The 21,055-nt window shown below is 38.1% G+C and overlaps 3 protein-coding genes and 1 long non-coding RNA gene across 4 annotated transcripts; 2 read left to right on the plus strand and 2 right to left on the minus strand.

Moving 5' to 3' along the window:
* Nucleotides 1-348: 348 nt before the first annotated feature.
* On the minus strand, nt 349-10,968 carry LOC109168053. Its single transcript, XM_019317108.1, has 12 exons — nt 10,905-10,968; nt 9,575-9,712; nt 7,926-8,063; nt 6,972-7,040; nt 6,735-6,902; nt 6,572-6,648; nt 5,558-6,485; nt 5,114-5,468; nt 3,716-4,371; nt 2,936-3,631; nt 2,329-2,827; nt 349-391 (listed from the first exon to the last, which is right to left on the minus strand). The coding sequence occupies exons 1-12, from the start codon at nt 10,966-10,968 to the stop codon at nt 349-351; spliced, it is 3,831 nt and encodes a 1,276-aa protein (XP_019172653.1).
* Nucleotides 10,969-11,052: 84 nt separating this feature from the next.
* LOC109168091 lies at nt 11,053-12,768 on the plus strand. Its single transcript, XR_002051975.1, has 3 exons — nt 11,053-11,520; nt 11,872-11,972; nt 12,734-12,768. It is a non-coding gene; the product is annotated as an uncharacterized LOC109168091 (long non-coding RNA).
* A 289-nt stretch (nt 12,769-13,057) lies between these two features.
* LOC109168054 lies at nt 13,058-17,403 on the minus strand. Its single transcript, XM_019317109.1, has 12 exons — nt 17,266-17,403; nt 15,787-15,939; nt 15,381-15,651; nt 15,200-15,296; nt 14,981-15,105; nt 14,750-14,834; nt 14,269-14,401; nt 14,129-14,171; nt 13,900-14,024; nt 13,577-13,810; nt 13,324-13,496; nt 13,058-13,094 (listed from the first exon to the last, which is right to left on the minus strand). The coding sequence occupies exons 1-12, from the start codon at nt 17,401-17,403 to the stop codon at nt 13,058-13,060; spliced, it is 1,614 nt and encodes a 537-aa protein (XP_019172654.1).
* A 418-nt stretch (nt 17,404-17,821) lies between these two features.
* LOC109168055 lies at nt 17,822-19,444 on the plus strand. Its single transcript, XM_019317110.1, has one exon. It carries the CDS (start codon nt 17,822-17,824, stop codon nt 19,442-19,444), a length of 1,623 nt encoding a protein of 540 aa, XP_019172655.1.
* Nucleotides 19,445-21,055: the final 1,611 nt, after the last annotated feature.

The following is a 21,055-nucleotide window of genomic DNA, read 5'->3' on the forward strand; positions in this document are numbered from 1 at the left end:
GAAGGAGAGAGATTAGCTTCTCCAACTGATCAGATGTAGTGGATCCAGCAGATGCATTCGAATCCATCATGGCTGAAGTAGAGCTTACAGCGGCTGATTGCTTTGCGGAATCGTTGGAGAAGAAAAGATTGTCCAAGTCCTCCAAGCTATATCCTCTCTGTTGCAGGTTCGAATTCCTCTGTGGAATCATTATTGACGATGTGCGTGCCGGCGAGTGTGTGATCGGCGTTGCTGCATGCCTCTCTTGTTCCGACTCGCCGGAGACGGCGGCGGCGTAGGAACTACGCCGTGGCTCTGATACCATGACGCAAATTGTATCGAAGAGAAAGGTGGAAGGGGAAAGTTTGTTTATTCATCAAATATGTTTTCAGTACTAACCAGAGGCTGGTAACTTCAAATATATACATGTAGAGAATACGTATATATGCAGAGAACGGTTGAAACAAAATGAATATAGGAAAGACTATAAAGTCCTTAGCTAGCTGCTATTTCTATTCTCCAACACGGTGCTCTTAGACGGTTATGACAGCTTATGTCTCAAGTGTTGTTGGTACAAATTGGTTAAATTGACACTTATAAGCTAAATAAATAAATTCGAATGACATTTCTCTCAACCAGCCAGGCTTGAGTTAGTTTTTCATATTTTTGATACTTGGATATAATACATTGGACTTATAGTTTGAATTATTATGCTAGTTGGCGAGTTATACAACCTTATTAATTTACATAGAGATAATTATGAAGGAGAAGATTTATTCCCCACATAGCCACATAGGAGTTATGTTCCTTGCATTTGTCCTGCCCCATTATCATGACTAATGATATAAATTTTTGGGTTGGTTACCTAAGACCCACGTAATAGCGGAGCAGCGCACTTTAACTTTTATAAATAAAGTATATAAAATTACAAATAGATTTACCTCTCGCACAAGTTCAAAACCATTAATGGGCTGTTTGGTTCACAGAATAAATTTAGAGGGAATAACAATACTATTTCATTGAGAATGAAATACAATCGTTATGTTGTGCATCTGTGTGCATCATGCATGGTGCACACGGATGCAAAAACGACGTCATTTTGACTAAAAACGCGCGTTCCACTTAAAAAAATATTCAGTTTCGATTCCCCTCAACAGCATTATATTGTTCATTCATTCTGGATTTTTATTTCATTGATTCTGGATTTTAGTTCATTGAATTTGGATTTTTAGTTCATTGATTCTGGATATTTAGACGGAAATTGAAACTGATTTTTTTTTTCATTCATGCTGGATATTTAGTTCATTCATTATGGATATTTAGTTCACTCATTATGGATTTTTAGTTCATTCATTATGGATTTTTAGTTCATTCATTATGGATTTTTAGTTCATTGATTCTGGATATATAGTTCAAATAATGCACAACATAAAGCTGTTGCTGGGAATCGAAACTGATTTTTTTTAAGTGGGACGCGCGTTTTTAGTCAAAGCGACGTCGTTTTTGCATGGTGCACACGGATGCACATCATAATTTGCCAATGAAATAGGTAAGGAATAGAATATGAATTATATTCTATTGTTTGGTTCGTGGAAGGAATAGACTTTAGGATTTCTATTCCTACGTTTGGTTGGTTAAGCAATAAAAATGGAATATATTTTTAAAAAACCTAAATGCCCTTGTAGAAAATATATTATTATTATTAGTAGGTGCACCCGCGCGATGCGTGGCTATATATATAGTATGATATATATATACAGTATAGAATATAGTTATTTGAATCTGACAAAATGTGAAATGAAAACTTGTGATTTTATTACACATTGATGAATATAGTAATTTTATTATACATTGTTGAAGACTTCATTGTTGAAATAATGTGATGCATGGCTACCTATATAGTACATAGAATATTACGTATAATATAATAATAATAAGAAACCTAGTATTTAAAAAAATACTAAATTTTAAATAATAAATTCTGGAAGTTATTATACATTATTGAAGACTTCTTTGTACAAAACATTTTTAGTCGTACTAAGACATGGTACACTTTCCCCGCAAATCAAAATTTTCAAACCCCTGGGGTTACTAACTCTTGAAACAGCTACGTATAGTTGTCCATGGTTAAAGACAGGTTTTTTCAACAACAACCCCACTTTAGCAAGCGTTTGTCCTTGACTTTTGTTGATTGTCATGGCATAGGATAGCATCAAAGGAAATTGCTTTCGTTGAAATTTGAAAGGCAATCTTGGATCTAACGGTGTAAGTGACATCCTAGGAATCAATACTCTGGTTCCTGCATTTGTACCGCACATGATTTGGCCTTCCAACACATGGTCAGCCAACCTTGTAACAATCAACCTTGTACCGTTGCATAATCCTAGTGTGTGATCAATATTTCGCAATAGCATAACAGGTGATCCAACTTTCAATGTCAAAGCATGATTTGGTACTCCAGAACATCGCAAGGCATTCAAGAATTCGGGAGTGTGCAAATCCACTAACATGTCAACATTGGCATCTGACTTACACACAGAATCACAACTCAAGTATGTCTTACCCTCAGCCGGATTATGATCATTCATGTATTGGTTAACGGCATCTAGCACATCCAATGTTGGAGCTAAAATTGCACTATGATTAAGATATGACAAATCGGCAATTCCCAGTCGGAAATTAGGGAAAGTGCTATCAACAATTGTAGCAATAGGGTCATCTTCGCACTTCAACAACAAATCTTCTGGAACAGTAATATCGGACTCCCCATCAAGTTTACTACCAATAATTCCGTCACCTATATTAGCTATCCATTTTGCAAATTCCTCGATCTCCTTGCACTCGTTTTCTGATTGAACACTTTTCAAACATAGATTCTTAGTAAGCCTTAGGACTTTACAGGATTTCTAGAGATAGGATGAGCTAATGCTCGCTCGAACTATATCCGGTCTAGTACCCTTTGGAATGACTGGTAAAATTTGCCTGAAATCGCCCCCCAAAACAACTGTTTCACCACCAAATGTCATATCAGAACTCCTTGGATTTATGAAGCGCATCAAATCCCGCATAGTTCGGTCAAGGGCTTCAAAGCAGAATTTATGCATCATTGGGGCTTCATCCCATATTATCAACTTGGTTTGCACAAGTAGTTCTGCCAGTTCACTGCCGTTACGTATGTTGCATGTGGAATCTTCATTAACAGCTATCGGTATAGCAAACCGAGAATGTGCCGTCCTCCCACCAGGTAATAAAAGCGAAGCTATGCCGCTAGAAGCAACATTTAACACTATTTGACTCTTAGACCTTAATGCGGAAGAAAGTGCTCGCCACAAGAAAGTCTTACCGGTCCCTCCATAACCATAAACGAAGAATAACCCCCCTTCCTTGCGATCAATGTCAGTTAACACTTCATTGTATATGGCCTTTTGTTCGTCTGTTAACTGCCTTACCAATTCCTGATTCTCTTTCTCCTGTTCGCCACAATCGTATGCTAATTCTTCTTGAATAAACCTATTTGCAATAACGTTTAAGGCACCAAAATTTGCCGTTGGCATTTCAGGATAGTCCTTCAAACTCTTACCATGAGTAGATAATAACTTCTCAATCTCTACTAAGGCAAACTTCATTTTGTGCGAATCGGTCAACACAAAATCTGCATAAATATATATTAAAATTTGGTGTTATAACACAACTACGTTAAACTTGACTTAATATTTTTTTAAAAATGTAAGATTACCTCTGTTCTGCAGTTGTCTACGGACGTTGAATTGTGCATCGTCTGATAGATGTTGCCACACAGCATGCCAAACTATTTCCGGTTTCCCCATGCAACTGCTCATTAGCAATGTCACAAAGAATCTCCTCAATTGATCTGCTGACACCCAATTACTGGCTTCATCTATTGCATCAACATATTCGTTATCATCATCAACTAAACCCCTTGCATAACACGCATCTCGGAATGACTCATATTGCACCCCATTTACAGTCCTAATATCTTCATAACTTTTAGGGCCACGGATTTTGTTCAGCAAACACCTCAAATAGAAAATTTCACCAGTAGCTGGCGGGACATAGAATATACGTCCTATTGAGAAGCCTTTCTTTCGTGGCCGCCATTTTCTAAGGTCTTTCTTCCAAACGAATCGTGTTGGCATCTCAACATAAGTAAGTTCTCTCGCATCGGGGTATGTTTTATTTGCTTCAAACCATTCCAAAAACATGCTCTGTGTTATCGTAGGTCTATTCACAATGTTCTCAACAGCATCATCATCTGTAAATATCACACTCTGTTGATTAGGAAGGTGAAAGCTTAACCTTTCCACTGAAGGCGCCCGAAGTTGTATATCAAAACCAAACAGACGCCAAACCGCTTCACATGGGGATATGTACCTACAGTCATAGTACATATTTATCTCATCTATTGCTTTGCCATTCTCGTCATCATTGCCTGTTTTGTAAAATTCGGCGGTCACCCGATCATGACCCTTATTAACATACTTGAACAGGTACTTGATTGGCCGTGACTGGTTGCCATGGTTGCAAAAATCGCGCCTAGGCGCCCGGCCGCCGCCGCGAAGAAGGCCGGAATCGGCCTCCTCCGTGGCCGGCCGGCTGAACCGGCGTTTAATTATTTTATTTATTTATTTTTTATTTTTTTTTTGCGTTTTAAATTGCAAAAATTTCGAGAAGGCATAACTTTTGACTCGGTTGTCCGTTTTTGACAATTTTTGTTTTCAAATCGCGTATTGACTCGGTTGTCCGTTTTGGTCCACTAATTTCTCAAAAAAATGCTTCTTTAGCTCTTAATTTTAGTTTTTTATGTATTTAGATGGTTTAAACAATCTTTTGAACACTTTTACAACTACTTTCGTAAATAGTTTCTAAGAAATAACTATGGAAACTTTATGTTTTCTTACTAAATTTTTAAAAAATTTAATTTTAAATTTTATTTTTAATTAAAAAAAATAAAAAAATAAAAAATAAAAAAATAAATCGGCGCCCTAGGCGCTAGGCGCCCCCTTGCCGCCTAGGGTGCTCCTAGCGTGTTTTGCAACATTGCTGGTTGCACCACTCGACATTTATATGAGCCTTATACTTGAGCAATAAATATCTATTGTGCGGTACCACATACCTGTTGTCCAAGGCGATCCCGTTCTTTGTAACTATACTGCCATTGTCTCTCCTTCTATATACCGGGTAACCATTGTCATCAAATGTAGAACTCTCAACAAATCTCTTAGGAAAATGTTTAGAGCATCGCGCATTTACCATACATGGAGAATTGGTCCTCGCTTTCCCACATGGACCATGCATCATAAATTCCTCTACCGCTTGGTAATACTCTGCATCTTTCTTTTCATCTGGAATCTCTGCGCAAATTATGTTTTCTAGAGTAAGAACTTGCCTAAGTTCTTTACTTTTCTCCAAAAAAAGTAATATATGAGCATGCAGAAGACCTCGCTTTTGAAACTCAATTGTATATATGACTGCAACAACATAGACATAAACATCATAAGGTTAAGTAATTACATAAAATTGTAACAAACTTGATTTAAAATAAAATAACAAATATTACCTCCAGCCACAGGGCCAAATAGTTTATTCTTTCGACAATCAGCTATCAAAGCATCCAACTTAATCTTGAATAATCGGCAAATTATGTCCGGCCGATCTTCTGCCTTCAACCTTTGATCTTTTAAAAAGCGTTGCACCTCAGGCCACTTCGGATTGCATGTAAAGGTTATAAATAAATCTGGGTATCCAATCCATCTACATATTGCCATTGCATCTTGGTAGTTTTGTATCATGTATCTAGCACCACCCGTAAAACTTGAAGGTAGTATTATTCTGCGACTTTGGGCTGCCGGGCTTAATTCACCCCTTGTCAAAGCATCAGTCAATCCACTATAACTCTCACACCTTAGGCTTTTTTGGTGTGTCCTTATATAAATTAGTCTTCCAGACTCAACCATTGTGTAGCCATCTACAACAAACTGTTGGAACAACCGCTTTGCAAATAATATGGTACTCGGAGCTGACTGTCTAGACTGTATGCGGTAGCAAAAAAACTCCCTGGGACTAATCCTCTGTCTACCACCTGAAGAGTGCTTGCCTACTACGTTCGCGAATGCAATGTCTTCCCGATAACCGTCTTCGCCATATGGAAACAAAAGAGGGTATTGCAGTGGTAAGTATGAAGAATTTAATTCACTTATCCTCTGTAGGTGGCCACCCTTCGATTGAACAATAATATCACGCTCTCCAATACTGGTATCCAGATCTCCCACAATTAAAGCTGCTACTTCAGAAACTTGCGGCAGATTATAGGTCCTCGCATCTCTAGTTCGTTTTCCCAACAACTTTATTTTGACTTCGGCGCATGGATTAATATCTAGCTCAGACATAGCCATCCGAAAAGACTTAACCAAAACATTATTTTCATCGAGGTCTTTCTGAATGACATTCACTATTTCTACATGAATGTCATCTTGCTTACCACTACCCTAACAACAACATAAACTTTGCATTGATATTTATTTAGATAAAAAATAGTATTTAATGTGTAATTACGCAAACTTGTTTACCTCACAGCATTTATACGGTTGATCTTTTCATTTGCCGTGTCGTATATGTATAACTGAGCAAAATGAGGTTCTTTGCCTTGTTCTGGAAGTAGAGTGCCCAATAGGTGATAGTTTTGTGTAAAAATTCTTTTGATAATTCGTCATTGCCGAAAAAGAGATCAAATATACTTTTTGGTGGCAACTTATTCTCCGGCAACTTGATCTTCCCATTGTTGCAACACAACATAAACAGTGGCGATGCTTTTGTTGACAAATTCTTCTTCCTTTCTTCAAACCAAAACAAAGCCCCACAATGGACGCATTTATTTGTTGCATCACCAAAATCGCAGTATTGAGCTGCAACCAAGGAGTTCAAAATGATATACTGATTGATCTTTTATGCAGTTATAAAACAAATATACCTACCATGTTGTGGACCAGAGGATGTCCCAATATCCGAGGTCTGCCTTACATCGTTACTCGATATATCCGCATCTGAAATTAAAAATACATTTAAAAATCAATTTTAATAGTTGAAGGTTTGCATATGTACTTTACTTATAGTTGTTTCAAAAACCAGGAGATTATCTTATTACCTGCTATGTACTGATTTGTGGCTTCGATCGTTTTAGGGTTACATTCATCTTCAAAGGCAGATAGCAAGTCTCTTTTTGTTACATGGTCTTCGACAATTGCATATTTATGTAATGGTTTACGAATTGCAAATTCATCTTGTGTTATCGTCGATGCAAGTTTTTGTTTATCTACAAAAACAAATCGCCGGCCAATTAAAACTATTTGTGTATTGGACGAACGTACTGTACACATACGTAATATTAGACAAATTTAAAGTATAACAATATTTAAAGTCACAATTAATTTAAACCCCTACATTTTAGGGGACTATAAAAAAATATACTTTAGCACATAATAACAAAATAAATTATAGAAGTCTTAATATTATAAATTAAGTACACCTAACATTATTACTTATGCTAGCCTAGAATATGAAATAGTAACTTCACTGTATAAGTATTATATTTTAGTGGAAAAATTATTAGGTAGACCATGGTCCACAAAAATTTGTGCACCCTAAATAGAATTAGAATGAAAAAGTATATATCATTAAGTACAATCTAATCAATCAATTACACATAACAAAAGAAATTTAACTATTGTAAAGAAAAATTAGAAACTGATATTAAAATGTAAATCATATGAAGACAAATTAGTGCAATTACAATTCCACACAGAGTTCTATGGATCATGAGTTACATTATAATTATAACATTTAATTTGACCAACATTTTTTAAGAATTAAAACTATAAGGATATTTAAATTCACAATGAATGTATATTAATTCATCTTAGGGGATTTACCGTTAGTGATGTTACTCAATGGTGTGATATTTTCAGACAAACATCCTCCAAAAGGAATTCGTGAAGGATTAGTTGCTGTAGGTTGCTCTTTAGCTTGAGCAGCATTATTCGTAAAAGATGAGTTGCCGAAATAATTTGCTGTGATATAAAATATAACATTAAATTAAGAATTAATTCCAAGAATTATAACTCGTAACAATACAGTACACATAACATAAATATTTTGTCAATTGCACAACATTAATATGTAATCGAATAGAAGTAGGTAGACCATGGTCCACAAAAATTTGTGCACCCTAAATAGAATTAGAATGAAAAAGTATATATCATTAAGTACAATCTAATCAATTAATTACACATAACAAAAGAAATTTAATTACTTCACAGAAAAATTAGAAATTGATATTAAAAAGTAAATCATATGAAGACAAATTAGTGCAATTACAATTCCACACAGAGTTCTATGGACCATGAGTTGCATTATAATTATAACATTTAATTTGACCCACATTTTTTAAGAATTAAAACTATAAGGATATTTAAATTCACAATGAATGTATATCAATTCATCTTAGGGGATTTACTGTTAGCGATGTTACTCAATGGTGTGATATTTTTAGACCAACATCCTCCAAAAGGAATTCGGGAAGGATTAGTTGCCGTAGGTTGCCCTTTAGCTTGAGCAGCATTATTCGTAAAAGATGAGTTGCCGAAATAATTTGCTGTGATATAAAATATAACATTAAATTAAGAATTAATTCCAAGAATTATAACTCATAACAATTCAGTACACATAACATAAATATTTTGTCAATTGCACAACATTAATATGTAATCGAATAGAAGTAGGTAGACCATGGTCCACAAAAATTTGTGCACCCTAAATAGAATTACAATGAAAAAGTATATATCATTAAGTACAATCTAATCAATTAATTACACATAAGAAAACAAATTTAACTATTGTAAAGAAAAATTAGAAATTGATATTAAACATGAATTACATTATAATTATAACATTTAATTTGACAAACATCGTTTAAGAATTAAAACTATAAGGATATTTAAATTCACAATTAATGTATATCAATTCATCTTAGGGGATTTACCGTTACTGATGTTACTGAATGGTGTGATATTTTGAGACAAACAACCTCCAAAAGGAATTTGGGAAGGATTAGTTGGCGTAGGTTGCTCTTTACCTTGACCAGCATTAGTCCTTGATGATGAGTTGCCACAATAATTTGCTGTGATGTAAAATAAAAAATTAGAAGACTATAATAACAAAAGTAATTACAGCAGTTAAAATTTTATAAATTAATCACATCTAACGCTATTAATTATGTTAGCCTATAAGTTGAAATTGTAATTGCTATAAATAAGGCTTACCTAATAAGTGGATCAATAATTAGGTAGACCATGGTCCACATAATTTTGTGCACAATAAATACCATTAGGTGTAAAGTATATTTCATTAATACCAATCAAAGTATTATTGTAATACTAAACTATACCATGCAAAGTGGTATGGTCCATTAATTACATTATAATTATACAATTTAATTATACAGACATTTTTTCCATAATTTAAAATATAAGGATTTTTAAATTCACAATGAAGGTATATCAATTCAACTTAGGGGATTTACCGTTAGTAATGTTACTCAATGGTGTGATGTTTTGAGACAAACACCCTCCAAAAGGAATGCGGGAAGGATTTATTGCCGGAGGTTGCTGTTTTCCTTGAGCAGCATTATTCCTTGATGATGAGTTGCCCAATTCATTTTCTGTGATATAAAATATAACATTAAAATAAAAAATAATTCAAAAAATTAAAAACCCTAAAAATGAATTACACATAACATAGTTAACATTACAACATTACTTTGAAATTGTTCAAGATTTGCCTAACATTTATGAAGAAAGTAGTTGGTGTGACACTAAACACACCTAACGGATAATCTAATTATGCTAGCCTATAACCTGAAATTGTAATTGCTATAAACAAAGATTACAGTTTAGTGGACAAATTATTAGGTATAACATGGTCCACAAAATTGTGTGCACAATAAATACCATTACAATGAAAGTTTATATATCTAATTAATTACACATAACAATTCAAAATTAAATAATATGAAAACTATATATATATATATATATATATATATATATATATATATATATATATATATATGTTTGTTCGGTAGGAAACGCGTGAGATGAGGAAGAAGGGTGAATGCCCTTCTCCTTTGCATGTCTGAACAGATCTGATTCTTCACCATTTCAAAACGATCTTCCGATCTCTCTCTGTCAAGCCTAAATCTAGATCAGTCCTTAATCGTTATCTCGGATTCAATTGTTCTTATTGAACATTGTTTCCGCAGAAATTGTACTCGGGCCTAGATGAGCATCGCCCAGTTCTCAGTACATAATCATGATCTTTCATTTCTGTGAAAGATCGTAGTGTTCAATAACAGTCAATGGTGGAAATCGCGATGCAGTGAAGCTAATTTTCAACTAATAAGGTTAGTATGCGTTAAATTTGCAGTCAATTTGTTTAGGGTTTCCTATGTATCACTGTTGTCCATTCTAAACTTGATCTATTTTTCTGGATCTAATCTACTTACTTTCGTAAGAATAGTTAAGCATGCAGATCGACAATCATAGATAAACTCTCATAATTTCATATTTGTATGATTCATAGCAATTAGGGTTCTAAATCGTATTCTTTGTAGTGTTGCTCTAAAAACACCCAATTGAAATTACTGTTAACTGTGTAAATATCATGTTCAAAATGCTATAGCTATATTATTATTCACACAAACCCTAAACTCTAATCGACTTTATCATGTTGTTTTTTTATTGACATACTGAAATTATTTGAGGAGATGGAGAGCATAAACAGAATCGCACAGCAAGAGGGATGCTCCAATGCATCTTCATTTCAAGTATGAAAAAGATAAGTTTCGAACTTACCTTTATTTTCCTCACTTGGTTTCCTTTTGATGCCTATAATTGTTGACTTAGTGATTTTCCTCATTGTATTGTCTATTGTGTGTACTTGAAAATGTAGATGTGAATTTTCTATTTGGCTGATGTCTGAAATTGGAGAACTGTTTTGGGAGTTAGATGGGGCATCTTTCTTTAGATGGGTTCATTGTAGTTTATTTAACTTTTGCCTTGATTTTGAGAATAGGACTGGAACTGAAGGGTTTTCTCTTAATAGTAATGATAGCTGGCAATCAATTATATTTAATGTTTAGGGAATGTGTTTCTTTCCCTAAGAATGATTAACTTTTACTTCACAGGCCAATAATTCAATTTTCTTCAATTTCTTTAGATAAGTTGTAAGAACATGGAACACACACATTGATTCTTTGCTTCTAAAACTCTTCAATTCTCTGTTATGCCAGTGGATCCTTTTCCTCTTGGTGTTGTTATTATTTATTCTGAACACAAATTCTAACCTTTTTTTTTCTTATTCTTTTTAGAATGAAATAATCCAAGCTCTGGAGTAATTGAAGAGCAGCAAGCAGAAAATAAGCGTTCAATCAAAGACCACTAAAAGCACTATGGACATAGCACCTAATAGGTTAAGATTTTATCTTTATTTGCCTGACTTTAGATTAGTTTGTATGCATATACTTGCATAATTTGTAAGTTTGTTCACTTTACTTTGTAAGGCAATAGACACTTTGAATTAAAAAGACTTTTTTCAACAAATGGTCCTCAAGTATAGACCCAGTTCATCTGTTTTTACTTCCATTGTTGTCAATTTATTTAGATAATTTGTAGGAACATTGAAAACACACATTGATTATTTGATTCTAATAATCTTCAATTCTCTGTTATGCCAGTGTATCCTTTTCCTCTTGGTCTTGTTATTAAATATTCTGAACACAAATTCTAACCTTTTTTTTTTTTTTTTTGTTATTCTATTTAGAATGAAATAATCCAAGCTCTGGAGTAATTGAAGAGCAGCAAGCAGAAAATAACCCATCAATCAAAGACCAATAAAAGCAATATGGTCATATAAGCAAATAGGTTAAGACTTTATCTTTATTTGCCTGACTTTAGATTAGTTTGTATGCATATACTTGCATAGTTTGTAAGTTTGTTCACTTTACTTTGTAAAGCAATAGACACATTGGATAAAAAAATACTTTTTCCAACACATGGTCCTCGAGTATCGACCCAGTTCATCTATTTTTATTTCTAGTGTCTTTGATATCTGGATGAGTATACCAGGAATGCAATAGTTTTCAATTTTTTTGTTTGACTTTGGTGCATTGTTTTATTCTATATCAGTATAGAAGTCAGATTTGTGTAGGATCAAATTATTTTTCTAATTAAACTGGATTCTCAGTTTTTTAGTTAACACAGTAATGTTAATTACTTATTTGGTTTTTTCTCTTTGGTTAAAACTGGTATAATGTTCCTTTACTGTGTCATAATATTCTTTTAATGTGTTTTATTGGAAGCAACAACTTTGTTTTATTAATAATTAGGCACTAACCTAAGATTAGTACTTAGTTTCACAATCAAGTTTATTTTGAAGCTTAACCTTAGATTAGTACTTATGTTCTGCAAAAAAATTTAACACATTCTCAAAACTTGAACAGTTTAGACTGATCTAAAACATTGTTTCACTAAATTGCATTTTATTGAGTACTCTGAAATTGGGTACTGGAGCATTAACTGTTTTATTGAATATCACAGTTTATTACCTCTTAATAATCTGTGTATTTTACATTACAAATATTGAATTTAGGTGCTGTTATCTAATTTCTTTTTAAATGTGCTAGCAAATTTTGATGGATACCAGCATGGACATCAAGTGCATTGGAGAGTTACAAACAGAGTAAAAGAAGATTTTGCAAATAGGTGAGTGAAACTAACTCTATTTTTTAGGCACAAGGTATTTAGATATAACAGTTTAGAATTGGAATATTATTTGCAAATAACTGTTATGATTAAATATTCTTAGTAACTTACATATATACTCTTTTATAGTAGTAGTTTAACATGTAATTGAACCTATACAAAACTACAACTACAAAGTCTCAGTTTCTTGCCAAACTATTTCCATTATGTCTGCATTTTAAAACCTTGGCCACCTATCATCCTTGCTAACCTTGGCCACCTATCATCCTTGCTCTGAATAACCTGAAAGGAAGATTAGAAAAACTGCAAAACAGGTTCTAATAGCAGTAGATACACCAATGTATTGTAATAAACAGTTAGGCAATCACTCAAAACATTAGTTAAAACTTATAAAACATCCCAAAAACTAAAATTTAATAAGTGTCACACCACAGGATTAGGATAAAAATAGTCAATATGTCTGGATAGTATCAGGCTAACAACAATCACTTTCAACCATGAATCGAATTACATTTTTTCCTTTTTGATTTCTGAGTCAGTCAACTTCTTCCTACTTTTGGATGATGAAAACTCATCCAAAAGTGACCTTTTAATAGCCCCAGAGTTTTCAGCAGTGTCGTCTCCTTCCTTTTGCGATGGCTGCACAGTGGCAGGACTATTCACTTCAACTCCAATCGAGTCTTCCTGTTATTAAGAAAAGCAGTAACCTTATTAGTAACCATCATAAAAAAAAAATCATAGAGCTTAGGGTTTCAAATTCTTACTTCAGAAATTGCATCGGTGTTAGTTTCCTCCTCAATCATCCTAGAGATTAAGTCTTGCTCTTGATGCTCCACAAACCTGTCACTATAGGTTTTCAGCAAGTGCTCATCCCTGACAATCCTCACAACATTGAATGGGTAATTGGGACCCATCTTTAGAGCCAGTTTAAAATTGATCTTAAACAGCATCTTCATTCCAACTATAGCATCCAACTCAGGTGGCACTTCAACATCAAGCTGTTTAGGTAGGTGATAAATAACATAATTAAAAACATAGAATAAACAGTATAGGAAAAAAATGTTGAGAGCCAATTAGAAGAATTTACCTCCTTGTATTTTGCATACAAAATAGAGGCAGGAATACCCACAAGTTCTGCCACTTCTCTATCCCAAAGCAACATTGGAGCATCTCCAGATTTGTCAAGAGCAATAACAACTACTTTATATCTAACTGTACCCATCATACAAGTCTTTTTACACTTAGTACAAAAAAGTGATCCTTCCTGCTCTTTTAGTTTCTTATTACATCCAAGTTTCAGGCATGATAAGTAGTACCAACCATCCTCAGAATCTCAGCAGCCACATAGCATTCCCCATCCTATAGTATACAAATCATTTTATAAGTATATATAGAAATTAACAAAATCAGTTACATCAAATAAAAGAAAGAAATGCTAGCTTAGTGTGTGGATTACCTCTTTAACCTTCTTAATATCATGGCAGTTAGTTACAATAACAGAAACATTATTAAACTCACTAATGCCTGTAGAGTTTGAATGTAGTGTGCCAGTACTAAGACTTCTCATTGGAGTACCCTCAGCTTTCAACCTTCAAAAATATTAGAAACTTTTTTACATATGTGTTTAAACAACCTAACAACAATACAGTATACAACATTTAAAATAGCTATCTTATTTTTTGAGTGGTTGTTTACTAAAGTTAAAGAAATGCATACACTGTACAACATGCTACTTGAATATATATACAGAGTACAACATATATTAGATCCCAGTATATATAGAATTTTCTATACTATGTATTTTTTTTTTTTTAGAATCCAGTACACAGATGTTAAAAAATATATATATATCTTGTCTAAAATCTTAAGTACAGAGTAGAGCATACATTAATAAAGATAAATATAAAAAATAGGAGAAATATAAAAGATTAACTTACTTTGACTTAAACTCTTGAAATTCTTCAAAATCCTCATTGAACCAAAGCTTCGTAGCATCATACGAACTGGTTATTCTCACTTCACCTAAAAAAATGTATACAAATAGATGCACTTATTTATAGATACTATGTTTTTAGAAAATAGAGGATCATGTGTTTAAACAATCCATACTAAAAGCAAAAAGGTGGATTGATCAATAGATTAGGACAGAAAACAGTAGAGAAACTCACCACCCACAACTTTAGCCCTACAGCATTGAATGACAACAATCAGTGGTTCTTTCGAATCACTATTGTAAAAAGGCATAAGGGAAGATACATGTTCATTCCAGAGTGTACACATCATGGTGTTCTCACTGGATTAGAAACAGAAAAAAACAGAAAAGTATTACACAAAAAAACCACTGCATCATTTTCTAATGTAATCAAAGTTCATTTTCAAAAACTTACGCATTGTCTTCAATTTGAAAGTCGATTAGTTTGGTGGCCTTTCCCCCTATAATCTTGTCCACAGAATTGTAAATCTCAATTACCCTTCCAATAACATCTGCTAAATTAACAAAATATTAGAAAGAAGTACTGAAAATATAATAAGAAATATATTAGCAGTTAGGAAAGGTAAAGTTAGTACCAATCAGTTCCTTGTCATTCACATCATCAGGATCTTTCAAAGCCAAAAAACTCTTTAGTCTAAACATTTTGCAAGGAAAGCCATTAGAATGTATTTCCTTCACTTGTGTTTTGTAGTTGAATTTGAGCATGAAACCATGCTTTGTAATCTTGTAGACATAGTAGTTTGTAGAAGCCATGAAGTTCTTGATTTCAAAGATTTTCCCTTCCTTTATTGTATCTCTATACTTTCCAATGTCTTTTTTAATAATACTCGCATGAATGTAGTCTCCCTGCGAATACAATAGACAAAAAATTATAGACAGCAAAAGACTATTAGATTATTAGATAACATGGCATGAAAGTAGCCACATTGAAAGACCATTAGATTAGTAGATAAAATCAGATTGGCAAATAAATAAAAGTACCTCTTCATCATGGAACAATACTTCCATGCTCTTACTGGCCTGCCCCTCTCCCCTTTTCTCAGGAACTTCATAGACACATACTGCTCTCACTCTGATTGCCCGGAGCTGGTGTTTCGGCTTTATGTTTTTGACAACAATGAACATGGAAGGTATCTTGAAACACCAAAAATGCTTTCGAAAAGGTAGTAAAGTGAACTGAATTTGTGAAGTGTTTTGGCATGAAGAAGCCAGGTATTTATACAGATTGAAAATTCAAAAAAACGAAGATACCAGGAGCCAATGTTTTGGAAATCGCACATCTCAATTAATGTGTATTTGAAGATTGCAACTCTGCATATTCTATGTAATCTATGTAATCTATGTAATATATATAATTCTTTCTTGTAGGCCGGATCAGTTCATTATGCTTTGATATTAATATTAATCATCTTGTTTACACTACCAAGAGTTCTACATTAATTGAACTCCTTGGGAACCAAGGATTGTATAATAATAAGAACGACTAGGCATATTCCCAATGCAGAATCACCTTACACGCGCACAATGAATAAGCAATTCGATCGCTAAACAGGCCTAAAGCAAAACGGCGTAGTATCAATTGGACGGGAAACAATGATTGGCAAAACTTCTTGCTTTATTATAGAGTTAGATTATTATTGATGGGGTATGGACCCCGGCCCAAGAAGGATTAAGAAAGTCCAAAAAGAATGGAGAAGCCCAAAGAAAAATAGGGAAGCCCAAGAAGAATGAAATACGGCCCAAGGAGTGGGAGTCCGAGAAGTAACAAGGCACGAAAGCGACTCGGACCGAGTCCGGGAGTCGGGCCGACCCCGAGGTCGGGATGAGGACTCGGCCAGGAGGGCAGAGAGCCGTTGGAAGACATTAAAGAGGGCATTGAAGAGCCCAGCCAAGGAGCCGTTGGGAGGCCCAGTAACGGCAGCCCAACGGCCCTGCGATATAATTAGCATTCACGACCCCTTAATGTACTTTAAAACCGAATTAAAGGAGGGCCTACTATATAAAGGCCCCTCCAAAGATGTAAAACAGGCGAGTCCATACCCAGAGAATAGAGAAACACTTTTGCTACTCTTATTCATTCCTTTCTATTTTTCCAGCTTTATCGAAAGGTGAATCCACCAACCAAGGTTGTGTTGGACCTCCCTGTGCCCAAAAACCCTAAAACCAACACTGGCGCCGTCTGTGGGGATCGAAAAAAAGAGTCACGTCCATTCTTGAGCATTGGAATTCGCAGAGAAAGACGAGCGAGTGAGAGAATGTCTGAAGGACGAAGCCGTGCCTCCAACCGTAACCGCGAGCCGGAAGCCGACTTAAGAGATCGGTTGAACCAGCGAAATTCGCAAAGTCAAGAAAATGATTCGGTACCCCGAAACCAACCCCCGCCGATGATACCTCTCACCCTTGAGCAGATTCGGGCCATTGGACGAGCAATCGCTGCTGAGAACCGGGAAAGAGGAGAACCGTCGACTTCACGACCACCACCACGCGACCAGCAAATACCCCAAAGGTCGGATGGGGACAGGCGAGGAGATCGACGAGCAGAGAATCCGCCGACGCGGTCAGTCCATTCGAGGCTAGGCCCGAATGCAACGCGCCCATCAGCGAGAGAACGATTGGGGAAAGAGAACCCAGCCACGCATCGGCAAACCAACGAAATCGAGAGGTCACCCGAGAGAAAACCCGCACCAGGAAACTCGAACTCGGGCACGATAGACCGAGCAACCTACTCGCAATGAAGAGCGGCAGGCCGAGTCGCAGGTCGGCGAAAGCACCGAGTCCACAGGAAATCACACCCGAAACGTAGAAGATGTGGCCCACTTGGCCCAAGAGCTACGGAATTTGAAGGAGCAAGTGGAAGGTAGAACCAAGTCCCCAGGTCGGACGTTGCTCACCGCCTTGCCCTTCTCGGCCGAGATTATGGCATACAAGATACCCGTCGACTTTAAGTTCCCAGAACAGGCCACCCCTCGACGGATCCGGTGACCCGCGCGAACATCTTTTGAGTTACCAAGCCAAAATGCAAGTGCTGGGGGTCCGGGATCCCGTCATGTGTCGCGCTTTCCTGCAAACGCTGAAGGGCTCGGCGCAAAGATGGCTCGTGGCCTTACCCCCAGGCTCAATTCGCAGCTTCGAAGAGTTGGCCGATCACTTCATGAGTCATTATGCGACTCAGATCAAACCGCAAAAGGATCTAACACATCTGGGAGATATCTGTCAAGAGGAGGGTGAATCTCTCAAAACTTACCTGGCCCGGTGGCAAAAGAAGATTCAGTCCATCGAAGAGGTAGAGGACCAGACTGCCCTCACCTTCTTCATCGAGTCGCTGCGATCTGGCCAACTTTATCGCGACCTTAGGGACAACCGGCCCGCCACCTATGCGGAGGCTATTCACATGGCCAACAAGCGAGCTAATACGGAACAAGCCGTAAAACATAAACGACAACGTGAAGTCGGAGGATCCTCTAGGGGGAAGCGAACCCGGGCGGAGGTACGGGAAAGACGTCCAGACCCAGCCCGGCGCACATACGATAGGCCTAGCATCCAGCCTTATAGGCCGACCCCACAGCACCCGGTGCACGAGGTGCAAGCGGTCGCGCCGCCTCCGCCTCCTCCGACCAAGGAGCGTCCAGTGAATGAGGACCCGGGTAAGACGTCTAAGTATTGTCGTTACCACAAGTCATACACCCACAACACGGAAGAATGTTATTACTTGAAAAAAATCATGGAGGGGATCATCCAGCAAGGGACGCCGCCTCCCAACCAATGGCGAAGGAGATCTGCGACTAAGGAGGACGGCGACCCCTCGGAGGCGGGCGAAGGCAACCGCGGTAAGCAGCCGGCGACCAATGAAGGTGAAGCCCAGTGGAGACAAAATCCGGTTATCAACATGATAGTCGGCGGACCGGAAGGAGGCGACTCTGCCAACACTCGAAAGGCTTGGGCTCGGCAACTATACGTAGGGACCGTGTATGGGCGAGAAGGCGGCTCGAAGAAGGTATGTCGGGAGCCTATCGTCTTTACAGACAAAGACTTGCCTACGGGAGAAACTCCGCATCGCGACGCCCTAGTCATTGCTATGGATGTAAACGGAGTGGTCGTCCGGCGAATCCTGGTAGACACGGGGAGCAGCATCAATATCCTATATCTCGAGACTTTCACCAAAATGGGATTGGCGCGAGAACAACTGGCCTCAGTCAAGACGCCACTAGCCGGTTTCACGGGCGACTCCGTGGAGGCCGAAGGATCCATCATCCTGCCGGTTGAGATTGGCAATTACCCCGACGTACAGAAACTAGACATGAAGTTCATTGTGGTCGATCTGACATGCTCTCACAATGCGATACTAAGTCGGCCGGGTTTGGAAGATTTGGGAGCGCTAATCTCCATCGAACATCTCTGCTTGAAATTCCACACATCGAGTGGGGTAGGCACGGTCCGCTATGATAGGAGAGTCGCCCGCGACTGCTACCTACAAGCCTGCAGAGGAATGGGCAAACGGGAGATGCAAGTTCATGAGATCACGGAACGACCCCCGAAGAAGACGATGCCACCTTGCCCCGAGCCGGTCGTAGAGCTGGAGGAAGTTGAGATTGATCCTGAGCGACCAGAAAGACGAGTGAGGATAGGAGTCGGCCTCTGAGAGGAGGTACGAGAAGAGGTCATAAGAGTGCTTCGAGAAAACCGATTGGTCTTCGCGTGGGGACCCGAAGATATGCCCGGAGTGGACAGGTCTATCATCTCTCACCGGCTCGCCGTCGACCCTGGTCATCGACCTGTGATCAAGAAGAAGCGATACTTGGCTAACGATCGAAGGGAGTTCGTGAAAAAGGAGGTAAATACGCTGTTGGCCGCTGGCCATATCCGGGAAGTCAAGTATCCGGAATGGTTAGCCAATGTGGTACTCGTGCCAAAACCACCAGCTTGGCGGATGTGTGTAGATTACACTAACCTTAACAAAGCCTGCCCAAAGGACCCTTTTCCTTTGCCAAGGATTGACCAGTTGGTCGACGAGACGGCATGGTCGGCGTTACTGAGTTTTATGGATGCCTTCTAAGGGTATCACCAAATCTCAATGCTCAAGGCCGATGAGGAGAAAACGGCTTTCCTGACCCCAGATGGCGTTAACTGTTACCAGGTCATGCCCTTTGGACTCAAAAACGCGGGGGCCACGTATACACGAATGGTCGCCCGGCTGTTTCAGGATCTGTTGGGAAAATCCATGTCGGCATACGTGGATGATATGCTGGTGAAGAGTCGGGAAGAAGTTAGTCATGCCGAGGACTTAGCCGACTGCTTCCAGGTAATGCTTAAGTATAATTTACGACTTAACCCCAAGAAATGTGCCTTTGCCGTGCAAGGGGAGAAGTTCTTGGGATACATGGTAACCAAGAGAGGCATTGAGCCCAACCCCGAGAAGGTGCAGGCTATAATGGATATGCAGCCTCCCAGCACCGTTAAGGATCTGCAAGACTGACTGGTCGACTGGCCGCCCTGAGCTGCTTCCTAAGTAAGTCGGCAGACAAGACTGTGCCCTTTTTCGAGGCCATGAAGAAGAAAGAGGGTTTCGTGTGGACGGCCGAGTACCAACAATCCTTTGAAGAGCTGAAAAGGTACCTCTCCACACCTCCAGTGCTGTTCACCCCCCAGGTCGGCGAACCTTTATTCTTATACCTAGCGACGTCTCCCAAGGCTGTGAGCTCGGTACTTGTCCGAGAGGAAGAACGGTTGAGCCCGGTGTATTATGTGAGTCGCTCCCTGAAGTCGGCTGAAACTCGATACACGCCTCTGGAGAAAATACTTTATGCCTTGGTGATCACAGTGCGAAAGTTGGCACCCTACTTCCAGGCCCACACCGTCCGAGTCCTGACCGACCAACCTCTGGGAAGTGTGTTGTGAAATCCCACGTCGTCCGGGCGACTCGTGAAATGGGCAATAGAGCTGACCCAATACGGAATCGAGTACCAGCCTCACCCTTCGATTAAGGGGCAGGCCTTGGCCGACTTCTTGGTCGAGTGCACTGCGGGAGAAGATAACAAGTCGCAGTCTCGGAGGATGGCCCCGACGAATGGTGGGAGATGCACACGGATGGAGCAGCAAGTTGCCAGCACTGTGGCGGTGGAGTCATGCTAGTTACGCCCGAAGGGTTTAGGCACTACTACGCTCTGAGCTATCTGTTTCAGACATCCAATAATGAGGCCGAGTACGAGGCAGTACTGGGAGGTCTACGACTTGCCAAGACGTTAGGGGCGGA

Source organism: Ipomoea nil, unplaced genomic scaffold (genome assembly GCF_001879475.1).
Source record: "Ipomoea nil cultivar Tokyo-kokei standard unplaced genomic scaffold, Asagao_1.1 scaffold3172, whole genome shotgun sequence".
In the NCBI taxonomy this organism is placed as follows: Eukaryota; Viridiplantae; Streptophyta; class Magnoliopsida; order Solanales; family Convolvulaceae; genus Ipomoea; species Ipomoea nil.

Excerpts from the sequence above, each read along its gene's own strand:
- LOC109168054 (XM_019317109.1), bottom strand. The coding sequence starts at position 17,403 with ATGGGCGCGTTGCATTCGGGCCTAGCCTCGAATGGACTGACCGCGTCG. Across the intron at positions 14,172-14,268 it reads ATATTAAGAAGGTTAAAGAG|GATGGGGAATGCTATGTGGC; the intron begins GTAATCCACACA and ends TGTATACTATAG. Across the intron at positions 14,025-14,128 it reads TGAGATTCTGAGGATGGTTG|TTAGATATAAAGTAGTTGTT; the intron begins GTACTACTTATC and ends TGATGGGTACAG.
- LOC109168053 (XM_019317108.1), bottom strand. The coding sequence starts at position 10,968 with ATGAGGAAAATCACTAAGTCAACAATTATAGGCATCAAAAGGAAACCA. Across the intron at positions 3,632-3,715 it reads TAGACAACTGCAGAACAGAG|ATTTTGTGTTGACCGATTCG; the intron begins GTAATCTTACAT and ends ATATTTATGCAG. Across the intron at positions 2,828-2,935 it reads TTTACCAGTCATTCCAAAGG|AAAACGAGTGCAAGGAGATC; the intron begins GTACTAGACCGG and ends GTGTTCAATCAG.
- LOC109168055 (XM_019317110.1), top strand. The coding sequence starts at position 17,822 with ATGCAAGTGCTGGGGGTCCGGGATCCCGTCATGTGTCGCGCTTTCCTG.